This window comes from Poromitra crassiceps (assembly GCF_964638095.1).
Source record: "Poromitra crassiceps genome assembly, chromosome: 8".
In the NCBI taxonomy this organism is placed as follows: Eukaryota; Metazoa; Chordata; class Actinopteri; order Beryciformes; family Melamphaidae; genus Poromitra; species Poromitra crassiceps.
In genome coordinates this window covers 17,378,008-17,390,071 of record NC_139629.1, presented here as the reverse complement: position 1 = coordinate 17,390,071, position 12,064 = coordinate 17,378,008, and the positions used below count along the sequence as shown (strand labels likewise).

General features: G+C 47.1%; 1 protein-coding gene across 1 annotated transcript; it reads right to left on the bottom strand.

Moving 5' to 3' along the window:
• Nucleotides 1–7,818: 7,818 nt before the first annotated feature.
• Nucleotides 7,819–12,064, bottom strand: LOC310781018 (betaine--homocysteine S-methyltransferase 1-like). The gene is made up of 8 exons (XM_083641553.1): nucleotides 11,956–12,064; nucleotides 11,631–11,763; nucleotides 11,426–11,538; nucleotides 9,734–9,925; nucleotides 9,501–9,648; nucleotides 9,131–9,313; nucleotides 8,770–8,998; nucleotides 7,819–8,665 (listed from the first exon to the last, which is right to left on the bottom strand). Exons 1-8 carry the CDS (start codon nucleotides 11,980–11,982, stop codon nucleotides 8,482–8,484), a joined length of 1,209 nt encoding a protein of 402 aa, XP_083497679.1. The 5' UTR covers nucleotides 11,983–12,064; the 3' UTR covers nucleotides 7,819–8,481.

Below are 12,064 nucleotides of genomic sequence, written 5' to 3'. Positions count from 1 at the left end.
ACGTCATTTAGCAGACGCTTTTGTTTTGTCCAAAGCGACTTACAATATCACAATTTGTCAACAGTACAGAAAACCACTATGCAACACAATCAATGACAGCCAAGATATTTTGATAGACCAGCACCATGTAGGAAGTAGTTTGAGAAGGAATAAGTAACGTGTAGCATTTTTTTTTTAACCTGAAAACTTTCCGCGGACCCCCTGGCAAAGTGCCACGGACCCCTGGGCGTCCGCGGATCCCCATTTGAGAACCACTGCTTTAGACGATGGCAGGTCTGGGGAGTTGAAGGAGTGGTTGCCAAGGAAACAGAGGAGCAGATTGTGACAGGACCCCTCCCCCCTCAAGGGACGGATCTACTAATGTCCCACCAAGCCGATCAGGAACACCAAGCAGGGTGCGGGTGGACGGAGTCTGGAGGAGGGATTCAGGGGAAAGTGGCCTGGGTGCCGAACAAGAAGGAGCCCGGGACAGGAAAGGGGCGGGACTCTGGCAAAGCAGTCTTAGCTAAGGACAGGAAGGTTGGGGGGATGTTGGTGGGTCATGGTTAGGTTTCTGAACCGACTCACAAAATGTGCATATCATAGCAGACTGGAGTATTGGCCTTGGCAGAGGTATGCACTCTCTCTGAGTGCACTTCTAGTTTATCATGAACCACAAATGTTGACCTTGTTTTATATTCTGAGACCTCTGTGTACTTACATGTTGTTTTACTGTTTCAACTCAGCATGAGCGGACCTTTCATTAGAGCCTAATATGAAGGCTCTATCACCTTTCGGAGCTGAACATTTGAATTTAAGGTGAAAAATAGGTCAAATAATCAAAACATCAATTCTGAATTCCTCAACCCCAAAAGTCCCAGAAACGATGTACTGTGCAGCATTGTAGGCCAAAACATCGAAAAGATTATTTCCAACATGTAAATAGGCCTATCTATTTTCATACAAAAAAATTGACATTAGTTTCTGACATTGTGTCTGATATATCAGAAACATCTAATATTTTACATTTTCTCGTGAGGCAATAAATAATAAATGTGAGGTAATAAATAAATAAATACGTGTAATTTGAATGTCTAGTATATTTGTGACAAAGTGGAACATACAGTATGATACTGTAGCGTATCGCTGATACGCCAAAGAACGGAGAGTTGTAGTTGGTACAGGGTCTTTATTCACAGGCTTCGTTAGCTCCTAGCAGCTAGCTTCACACCGCTAGCTCTACCCATAACAACCGGTCTCCTCGCCCGCATGGCACTGACTGGCTTCCGCCCCGGCCGCTGGTCACATATATCCCCTTCCCCCTAGGAACACACCCACACACATCAGTTCCTAGCTGCGATCCAGACACTTAGGTTGCACATCACATTACAGGTAATACTTGGATTACCTGAACACGTTACATACTCCTCACCCAACAATAAGGTTAGAACGTTAACACCCACAACCCACACATATCCCCCTGTACCAAAACACACCAACACAACATTTTTCCCATCACCACATCAAATTATAATTCCCCAACAACCAGTCTTTTCTTTTCAGCACCCCCGTCATAATGTCCAGTTTTTCATTAGGTACTCCGTAATGTCTAGTTTTCCATTAGGTACCCCCATAATGTCTAGTTTCCCATTAGGCACTCCATAATGTCTAGTTTTCATTATTTCCTTCTTTTTCACACATTCATTTAAATTCAACACAATATAATTTCAGTTCGACAACAACCCCAACATTTACATCATTCTTTTTCCATTACCTTCATTTAAACCTTTTTTCTTACTCACATTATCCCACTTCAACCACTATTTCCATCCCCCCTTTTAAAGCTTCTGTCCCATCTGAAGCACATTACAGTCAACACATGCACTGCAGTGTAAGTCAGCACGGTCCCCCCTCTGTGCCCCACAGTCCTCACACGCATCGCAGTATCTTCGCACATCCTCCTTTTGTTTGCCCCAGTAGAAATGTGCACGGATGCGGGTGAGTGTCTCTTCGGGCCCAAAATGACTGGAACCAGGGCCCTTGTGTGCCCCCTTAAGCGCCAACTCTCGCAGGTAACCGGGTACAACCGCCTGCCTCCCTTTTACCCCGTGCTCTGTTCTCTCCAACAGCCCGTCTTCATCTAGCCGCAGGTCGGAAAACATGTTCCACAGTCCTTTCGTGGCACCGGAAAACATGTGAGTCTCCTTCACAGGGGGCCGGCGTCCGGCCGCCACCCACGCAAGCACCGGACCGATCTCCGCGTCCTCCGCCTGCCTGCGTTTCCACTCACTCACGTCGACATCCTTGATGGTCGCTCTGTCGTCCTCCAGATCCACATCTGGACAGTCCTCCTCGTCTTCCTCCACCTCGGCTTTCCGCACAGCAACCGTGGGGGGCGCAGTGCAGTTTCTGGCTAAGTGCCCAGGCGAACGGCAAGTCCAGCAGAGTCTCACCTGTCCGCCGCCTGCACGTCTCTCTTCTCCCGCTGCCCTCCGGTCCCCGACAGCCTTTTGACACTCTCTAGCCAGGTGTCCAATCTCGCCGCATGCCCAGCAGGCTCCCTGCTGACCATGTCGTTGTCCCGCATACCCGGTCCGTCTCCCGGGACCGCTTCTGCACCACCTCGCCACGTGGCCCGGCTCTCCACATGTCCAACACAGTCTCTTTTGCGGCTCCGCGTGGGGCCCGTGCTCAACTGTGACGCGGTATACAGTGATGTTATTGACGTTTGGTTGCTCCCCTGGAGCGGTGGGAGGGTGACCCATCTGGACTACCGGCCCCCCTGCAAACGTCAGTGTGCTCTTCCCTAGGTCTACTGTGCATTGGTTTAGCGTCAAGTAGTCCTCCCCCAAGATACAGGGACCCCCTTCCCCTCATCGGCATCAACTCACCGGATACTGTCCTCAGCAGCTGGTCCGCTGGCTGCTCCAGAAGCGCTCCCTCTGGCATCATGTTGTAGTTCACCAGCGTTGCCGTACACCCCGTGTCCACCAGGGCGACACAGGGCTTCCCTTGCAGGCGGACCTGAACATGGCAGCCGTTCATCGTGTGCGGCCCGTTCTGCATGTTGACAGCGCCGGCGATGTCGTCTGCTTCGGGGGAAGGCGACGCCCCCCCTCCCCGTCTGTACCGCTGGGCTCCCTCCAACGGTGACGTGGCCATAGGGAATATGACGTAGGGGGCCCGTCTCGCCCCTCTTAGACGGGCCCCGCGCCGTTTCCCTGGTTCCACGCTCCTCCGCGGCACTCTCTGGCCCGATGCCCGGGGCGTCCACAGGTCCAGCAGCGCATGGCCCCGGGCCCCCTGGCCCCGGTATTGTCTCGTGGGGTGGGCTGCAGGGTCGCGCTTCGGAGCAGTTGTTCTGTTAACTGGCGCACCGACTCAGATAGCTCTTTCACCATGTTGCCTTGCTCTTTCACCATGTTGCCTTGCTCTGCCAAGGCCGTCTTCCACGCTGGCTCTTCTTGTAGCTGGCTCTCCGCTGCCATTCTCACCACTGGGGCGGCCTCCATTATGCCGCTGCTCTTATCCCAGCCTTCTACTGTCTCTATCTCCAGCGCCAACTCCAGCGCTGCTCCCAGTGTTTTTGGATGTCCCAGCGTTACCTTCTGGCTTAGACCCCGTGGCTCGATGGCCTGGACAAAGTAGCTTAGGGCTAACCCATCCAGCGCCTCCGTCGGTAGCTGGCTGTATGCGCGCCGGCTGAGAGTCTCAATCTCTGTTGCCAGTGCACGCAGCGACTCACCCTGCCGTCTGCGTCTGTTACACAGTTCCGCGGCTACGATGGCCTGCTCTTCACATCGTCCGAAGCGTCTCCGCAGGGCCCCCATCACCACATCCAAGTCCTTTGTATCCGCTATTGCCGACACGCACGCCGTAGCCTCGCCCTCGAGGGACATCACGAGATGGCTGGCTCTCTCCCTTCTCGTCCAGCCATTCCATTCTGCAGCCTCCTCAAACTGCTTGCAGTATGCCTCCCACTCGCCTTTACCGTTGTATTTCGGGACGAGCACGTCCTTCCTGGTTCTGCGGGCGCCATCCCCCGCCGTCGCGTGCCGTGCTTCAGCCTCGTCACTCCCCGCCTGTCTGCTAGCCTCTTTGAGCCGCGGGGTAGCTTCCGTGGCTACGGGGATATCGCCGTTTAGTTCGGATTTTATCATCACAAACCCCAGGCTTGCTGCTGCTATCCCCGCCTGGATCTCTGTGGTAGCGGCCGCGTCTACCCCGTCTTCTTTCTCCTCGGGTGCTTGGTAGTCCGCCCCGGCTCTTTCTCTTCCCGCCTCCCGTTTGAGTCTTTGCTTCTCTCTCTTCAGGAACTTGTTAACCATCTTGCCGATTCTGGAGGTAATTCACCGTTTTAAACTTCTGACGCCAATGTAACGAAGTGGGTATTCGTCCAAGGAACTGGAGACTTGAAGTTGGTACAGGCTCTTTATTCTTGTCTTCACAATACACGCTCCTAGCAGCTAGCTTCGCTGCTAGCTCTAAACCACCCGGTCAGCTCGCCCACCCTGGCCTGACTGGCCTCCGCCCCGGCCGCTGGTCACATATATCCCCTTCCCCCTAGGAACACACCCACACACATCAGTTCCTAGCCAAGCACGGAAACACCCCAATACACGTAATTACCCGATACGCTACATAACTGTAGGTATAGTTTGTCCAATATTGCCATATACAGATGATCTGCTGCTCAACATGCAGCTTTCCAACAACGTGATGTGATACTTCAATACAGACGGGGAAAGTGTCTTGGTTCCCTCCTCCACATGGAAGTAAGAGCAATATCGTCTTCGACTCCTCGCCTCTGCGTCCGACATTACTGTCTTTCAGGGGCTTTAGCAGGCTCATTTTTAAAGTGATCATATAACTAAAGTAAGGCACCCATTGGTAGCAATGGATGCCTTGGCGCGAACCATGTCATGCTATCTTTTTTTGTCATTTAAGTTTTCATTGAGTTGGTCTTCTTTTAAGAACATTAATACAAATAAACAAGTACAAAAGACAAAACAAACAAACAAAACAATAACCAAATCGGCACAGTCAAAACAAAAGCGCAGCATCATATCCGCAGTGTTCATAAGTTTCAAAAGTCCACCAGCACAGCATCAAGTCCCTGCAAGAGTCCCCACATGACCCAATCCACAAAATCCTACTTGTGACACAACCAAATCAAAGCATCAAAAATATAGTGTCCGATTCTTCCTAAGACACGTTTTCTCCACGTCACGCTATCTTGTTGGGAAGGGGGCTAAATAATGCTCCAAAGTTAGGCTACATTTTTGCATGACCATTTTCCAAGGGGTCCCTTGATCTCTCACCGATATCTGAAAGACAATGGGTTCTGGTGGGTACCCATGAGTCTCCCCAAGACATGCCCACTTGATGCTAATCCAAGGGGCTTTTTTTAGGGGCAGGTGGGGGTGATGCAGTTTTTTGCATGCAGTATAAATGTGTTATTTTCGCCTATTCTATTTTAATATTTCTGCATACTGGGGTCCCTTAACAGTCTTGGAATTGCATAATTTTGGTATGACTGGAAAGCTGAGACTCTTGTGGATTCATTGAGCCCAATTGTATTCATGCGTGATGATGTTATTCCCCTAAGTAGCCATTTCATTGTAGTGAGACAAAAAAAATAAACTTGACCTCACTGTATAAAATTACCTATTGTGACCTCTAGGATAATCACAGCCTAATGAAACTTTACACCCACAAACTAGAGACATAGAGCATTCACGTGATATGTGGCTTTCCTAGGTATATTCACAATAAGAGGGTTTCTGAGCAACTTCCAGAGCAGAAGTGTTCGCCACCCAATCGCAGAGAAATGCAATTCTTACAGAAATCTCCAAATGTATTTTTTTTTAATACCAAATCACAGCACACATATTTCTATTGTGTTCTTCAAGGTCTTGCCGTCTGTGGTATTTTGCAGAGATTTTAGATTTTTTTTTAAATCAATTCTCGACTGATCAAAAATGGTTCAATCTTGCAACAAATCTGTTAACAGGTATCAACCCAAATATTGTTGCAACAACTTACATGTCATAAGTTATGAGACATAATTGAGCATGGGGATGGCCAGTCAGACAAGTTCCATCATAATGTCCCAAGCCCTAGATAGCAGGTCAACAGTATACGCCACATAGAAGTTGTGCATATCAGCTGAAAGCTGTGAACCTGAAGATAATTAAAACTATGTTCTAAATGTGCAGATTTTCATATATAAAGGGATCTGATTTGGAACCCCCCATGTCAATACTATGGTTATGCGCTCACGTATATATCCTGAATATTTCGCTGTTGCTCTGTAGACATACAGTGCTTTAATTTAATTAAGCCAGAATTTCCATATTCCAATCTCATGTTAAAATTATTTTCTAATGACCAGGAAGTTGATGTTGCAAGCATTACAGTGGGTTGTAAATGGGTTTCATTGCCTGTATGGTCATGGAGCCCTTGGGGGGTTGGGTTGGGTTGGGGGACGACAACTTACAGTATACCAGTGATATTGGATTTATATAGGGGTTTTCCATAAGCACTTCATGGCTGTTTTTGCATAACATATGTTTTTGCCTGAGCACTCTGTAGCTTTGGGTTATAGTTATTCTCTGGAGCAGTAGCCATTCAGGCCTTTGGTTTAGGTTAGGGTTAACCTGAGCAGACACTGCACTGATCAGTGAAATCCCCTGCTGTAGCATTTGGCTGGAATTAAAACCTGCAGTCTTAAGACGTCAGATCTTTGTTATAAGGATGGAGAGACTCAGGTCCCTAAGGACTAACTCACTTAAAAATGTCTAACTATATGGGACCCGTTTCTAGCCTACCTCGATGAGGTTAGGGGCTGCAGGTGACTGACTTCCTCGTTTACCTCTTGCGTGGGACTCCATACACAACATCTCTTAGAAGCACATAAGCACCCTATATGCAGCTGGTAGCACCACATTACAAAACTGTAATATTGAGTGTCGATGTTACATGTATGCTTTCCTTTCCTTTCCTTTCCTGTGTCTGAGCCTGTTCGTTTGTCTTGTTCTTGTTTTGTTTCAAGAAAAATGGGGAAAAAAATCTTGGGGAAAAAAAGGAAAAGAATGCAGTCTCGGCCCTCCATAGCACGATGATTGACTGCTATATACAGTCTTCTGGAGTGTTTTTGTTGTCCACTAGATGGGGTAACAGCACTTGTCACATTGTCCCATTTATTAGATCCAAACCAACATGATTACATAATGCAATTATTTATGCTGCATTTGATGAGACCATGGAAAACTGAGGACATGACTGGACACTTTTGGTGCCATATATGAAGACAACTTTCACCTGTAATAGTTTAGAATCTAAACTGTTTCTTACTTTAGATGATTGCAGTCTCCAGGACTGACTTGTCACAGAACCAACTGGCGTCCTACAACACTGTGAGAAATCAAAGTACAGAGCTATGCTTTTTGTCACCGAGGATGTACCCTCTTGCCAAAACACCTTTGCTATTTCTTACACACCTTTTACACATGATTAATGGAAACGCAGCTAAAACGTACATGTTTTTTCATTCTTCGGTTCTGTCAGAGATGCAAATATTTGTCAAATCAGCCTTGTTAGCGTATCAGTTAACATAACTACCTTGGTGATGTAGGTTTTATAACAGGTTGTCCATCACCTAATAAACCACCCTGTTGTATTCTTCTGTCACAAGTACTATGCAGTATTTCATCTGCACGTGTATTTTTTGGCGATGATTTGGTCACTTTGTTTGCTATATTATGATATGGGGAACTTTTAAAATTGAAATTAATTCCCAGCTGTCTAGGGGAGGAAAAAATAAACCCCACACATATATATGGATAACCGAAGGTTTATTGATATAGTCACCAGTCAGTTCCTTCTTTGTCAGATAACATTTGGCACTTTGGAGTGTTGAAATAAGTCTTTACTCTAGTAACATTCTCAGCTGCTCTTTAGAACAATGTGATCACAGTAACTTCACCAAGATACCAAAATTAGGTTATCATCAGCTTACTGAACCGAGCCACTCAGGAGGCTTGTTGTTGAACCACATTGAGATTCAGTGAAGGAGGGAAACCCGAGTACAGATTGAAATATGGATCTCACCAAAAAAATAATCACATCAGAAGATCGATGTATCCAATCTCTTGAGTGGCAACAAATCTAAATGACATCAATTTTGTTCACAGAAGAAAAAGAAAAGTCCTAGAAAGACAGAACACGGTATAGTAAACTTCAGGGAGTGTGTGTGAGGATGCCGTCTCACCACCTTAGAATACGCAATGAAAGTTAATGTCATTTGCGTATTCCCTCATCACCAGAGTGATGCCTGGCAGCTTTTAATCCAGCCCCCTAGTGGTGGTGCTCATTTTGGGATGACATTTCACTCAAATGACAGTGACTTTCATATGCGTATAGAGACACCAGATTGTCCATTCTGGCCTTTGCTCTCCTACCCAGAGGTGTCTTCCCTGCCCGTTAACCCAGGAGGAGTGCTCAGTGGCTGGATTTGGCCTGCTTCTCAAAGAGCGCGCTCAGCTGAGCCTGGGAGGTAGGATCCTTTTGCTGCATCAGGTCAGCATGGCCTTTGGTAATCCCCCATCCATCAGGGTTGGACATGGCCGGGCAGAGGGGACGGCCAGATGCAGGCTTCAAGTTCTCCCAGTAGTCGCGACGGGCCCTAAAGGGAGGAAGAACATTGAGGAACCAATTTAGTGATTCAAAAGAGCTTGAGATACAGCGAGCGAAAGTAAAGGATAGGAAAAAAAGAAATCGTTTCTGTACCTAGCTCTGACCCATGGCTTGGTGTGCATCTCCAGGCCACTACCCCAGTCTCCATGCTTCTCTGAGGCAGCAGGCAAGAAACCCCTCTCAGGTGCCAGCTCCTCAGACAGGGCACGGATGTGATAGGGCTCAAATCCACAGCAGCCTCCAATGTAGCGGATGCCAGCATTGTAGGCTTCCCGGGCGTATCTCTGCATGTCCCACCTGGTCAGGATCCTTGGCTCCAGACCTGTGGGAGGAGACACACAGAATCCGACCAATCACAAACTTGAGTTGTGCATATGTCTGCTTAAATGCATTGCCTGCAGGCCAGTTCAACTTGGATGTGAGAGACACAGCAGTAGTGGGTTTGAATACGTACCGAAAGGGAACTCTGGCAGGTCAATAAAGCCCTGGCAGTTGCAGTCAGGAGTGTGGTAGGCCAGTGGCTGGATCATGAAGTGAGCTTTCAGCCCGGCCTTCTCCACCCCCTCCTTCATCATCTTCACGGTCTTCACACAGGTCATGGGGTCAAAGTGGCAGTTCACCCCCACAATCTGAGCTCCTATGAAGAGTCAATAATATGCAATCTTGATCAGGGGCCAGGGCTACGATTTGTTCACTCTCAAGCAAAGTGAACTTTTTATTATATAATGTTAATTACATTTTGATCAGTGGCAAAAGAAGACTTGTGCAGCAATCAGTTTCATCAACATTTAAACCATGAAGATGAACCGAAAATATTGTCCTACCAGCTTTGACCAGTCTGACGGCACATTCCCCGGGGCTGACTCCATTCAGGTCTCCTTCAGGTCCAATGCACAGAGTTGCGGCCACAGGCTTGTTGGTTGCCTTCAAAACCTGGACTGCCCACTCAGCTTCCTCCACATGCTCAAAGTACTGCAAACAATAACACACGCCTGGTGGTCAACATCAAGACAACTGGACCTTTAAGCAACCATGTCAAGTCATTGTGAGATCATACCTCTGCGATCAAGAAGTCCACGCCTTTCTGGACAAAGACATCAATCTGTTTCTTAAAGATGGCCTTAACCTCAGTCTCACTCTTGCAGCTGAGGTAAGCAGGGGTCTGGCAGACTCCTCCGGCCACCATAGCATCACCCTCACTGGCCACCTCTCTGGCCAGGTCACAAGCTGCCTCATTGATTTGCTGCCCCTGGAATTCAGAGAAATCCCTTATTAGCCAAGCATGACGACCAGACATTTAGAAGGAGACAACGTGGTTGCGATGGAACCCGTACATTTATGCTCATGAAACTTTTGCATGGCTGTTGTCTCAATATTAATTTGTTACATTCAAAAATATAAATGTTGGTCTACAAGAACTAAAACCACATTAATTAATCGGGAAAAGGCTAGCAGTGAACCAGTGTGTGAAGCAACTTTTTTCAAGAAGGCGGCTATGGGGTAAATTATGACACTTATTCGACTTACCACCTTGTTGATTTGAATGAATAACTGTTCAATGTATGCACTTGTTTTGTATCTCAAACAATATAGATCAGCATTTCTGATCCCAGTCCTCAAGGAGCCCCTGTCTTGCAACGTTTAGCTCCAACTCTTAAACAACTTATGTTGTGTTGGCCTTAATTGGAATCAGTGCAGGAGTAGAGTTGGATTTGGTATTTCCCTGCAGCCTGGATACAGTAGATGGAATATTGAGTAGGTGTGGCCTCACAGCCAGGGAGTGTACATTGGATAGGCCATTTTCACGTCGTCATGGGAACGTCGTCCTTGTTGAGATACCGGTACATTACAACTACCTGTTGCCTGCTACCCACTGAATTGCTCCAAAGCCTGCCCAAAATGAACACTGGTGAAGTGCAAAGACTCGCTGACTGGTTTTCATTGACTCCTGGATCTAAACTAGAGAAAGTTGATTATTTTGAATTGGTTTAATTTCTGAGGTAGAGACCCCGATTAAGCCCACTTAGGGTTTCCTGTCTCTACCGGCACATACTTTTTTGTTGTTTTCCTTTTTTGTTGTTTTCCTTTCTTTGTTTCTGTATTGTTTAATATGTGCAAATAAATACTACCACTACTACTACTACTACTACTACTACTACTACTACTACTACTACTACTACTACTACTACTACTACTAATAATAAAGTAGCCACCCACTACAAATGTTACGTCATGTAATGCTGAGTTGTTGGGGGATATTTAAATAGATGTGTAATAGCCTAGTGTAGACAGCAGCACCTTGTTGATGGATTGCAGTTTGTTTAGAAACACTTACATTCACTTTGCAATGTCATTTTAATTTGGTGTTGGGAAAAATAGTTTTAAGATGCAAACCGGCTCACACACAGAGTTCCAACTTCAAAATCAGTAGTATGAAAGACTAGACTACCCTCCTGATTTGCATATTTTAGACTGGAAGTAGCCAGTGCTTAATAGACCCCTTTCACGGGGGGGAAATTTGTGTCGAAAAGGCAGAATAAACACAGGTGCAAGCAAAACATTAATGAGGGTTTCCAAATTCCAATCATGGAAGTTGGAAACCGCACCTGTGTTTACCCTGCCTTTGACACAAAATAGCCCCTGTGAGAAGGGTCTATTTTGCTCATTAGTCTGCTGAGAAGATGATGCTTCTAATCAGCTGCTGGTCACTCTCAGATCATAACAATAACAGGGCGTTTCTTCTACTCACCGTGAACCGCTGAGCATGGCCCCTGTTCTCCAGTTTATCATCACTTGCATAGAAAGTGAAGGTCTGCATGACATTGGATCCTGCCCTGAGGAATTCCCTGTGCAGCTGGCGCACTGAAACGATAATTGCTCATTCAGTTGAACTTAACCTGCAACAACCGGATTTACAGGTTTAAGGAAGCAGGTCCTGATAGGATAAGTGGTACCTGCTTCAGGGTGTTCAGCAGCTGCCTCGGGAGTCCATGGTCCAGCTTTCACGTAGCCTCTCTTCTCAAGGGCGAAGACGAAGCCTCCGTCCCCGATGACGACCTCGCCCGCATCCAGACGCTCCAGGATATTCTGAGGGAGATTCACCCATGCAACAAGCAACGACATGAGACTATAATAGGCTACTAGGCTCACTAGTGTGCGACCATTTCTGTGCACAAAGCCGCGCACAGGAAGACGGAAGACAACATGGTGCGTGGTGCGTCTAGTAGCCTACTAGTGCAATATAAAAAGTTCTGTTCGAGGCGAGCATGCAGGAATCACCTTCTTTGTCCCAGCTGGTGCCATCATTGTTGTTTCAGAAGTAGCCCGCGCGTCACTCCTCTTCCTCTGGGTTTGGAGAGGGTTTGATGCGGGCGTCCAGCCACTTAAA

Bases quoted from the DNA above. Each gene is read 5' to 3' on its own strand.
- LOC310781018 (XM_083641553.1), bottom strand. From the start codon at position 11,982: ATGATGGCACCAGCTGGGACAAAGAAG. The intron at 11,539-11,630 runs GTACCACTTATC...TTATCGTTTCAG, and splicing joins TGCTGAACACCCTGAAGCAG to TGCGCCAGCTGCACAGGGAA. The intron at 8,666-8,769 runs GTACAGAAACGA...TCCTCCCTTTAG, and splicing joins AAGCCATGGGTCAGAGCTAG to GGCCCGTCGCGACTACTGGG.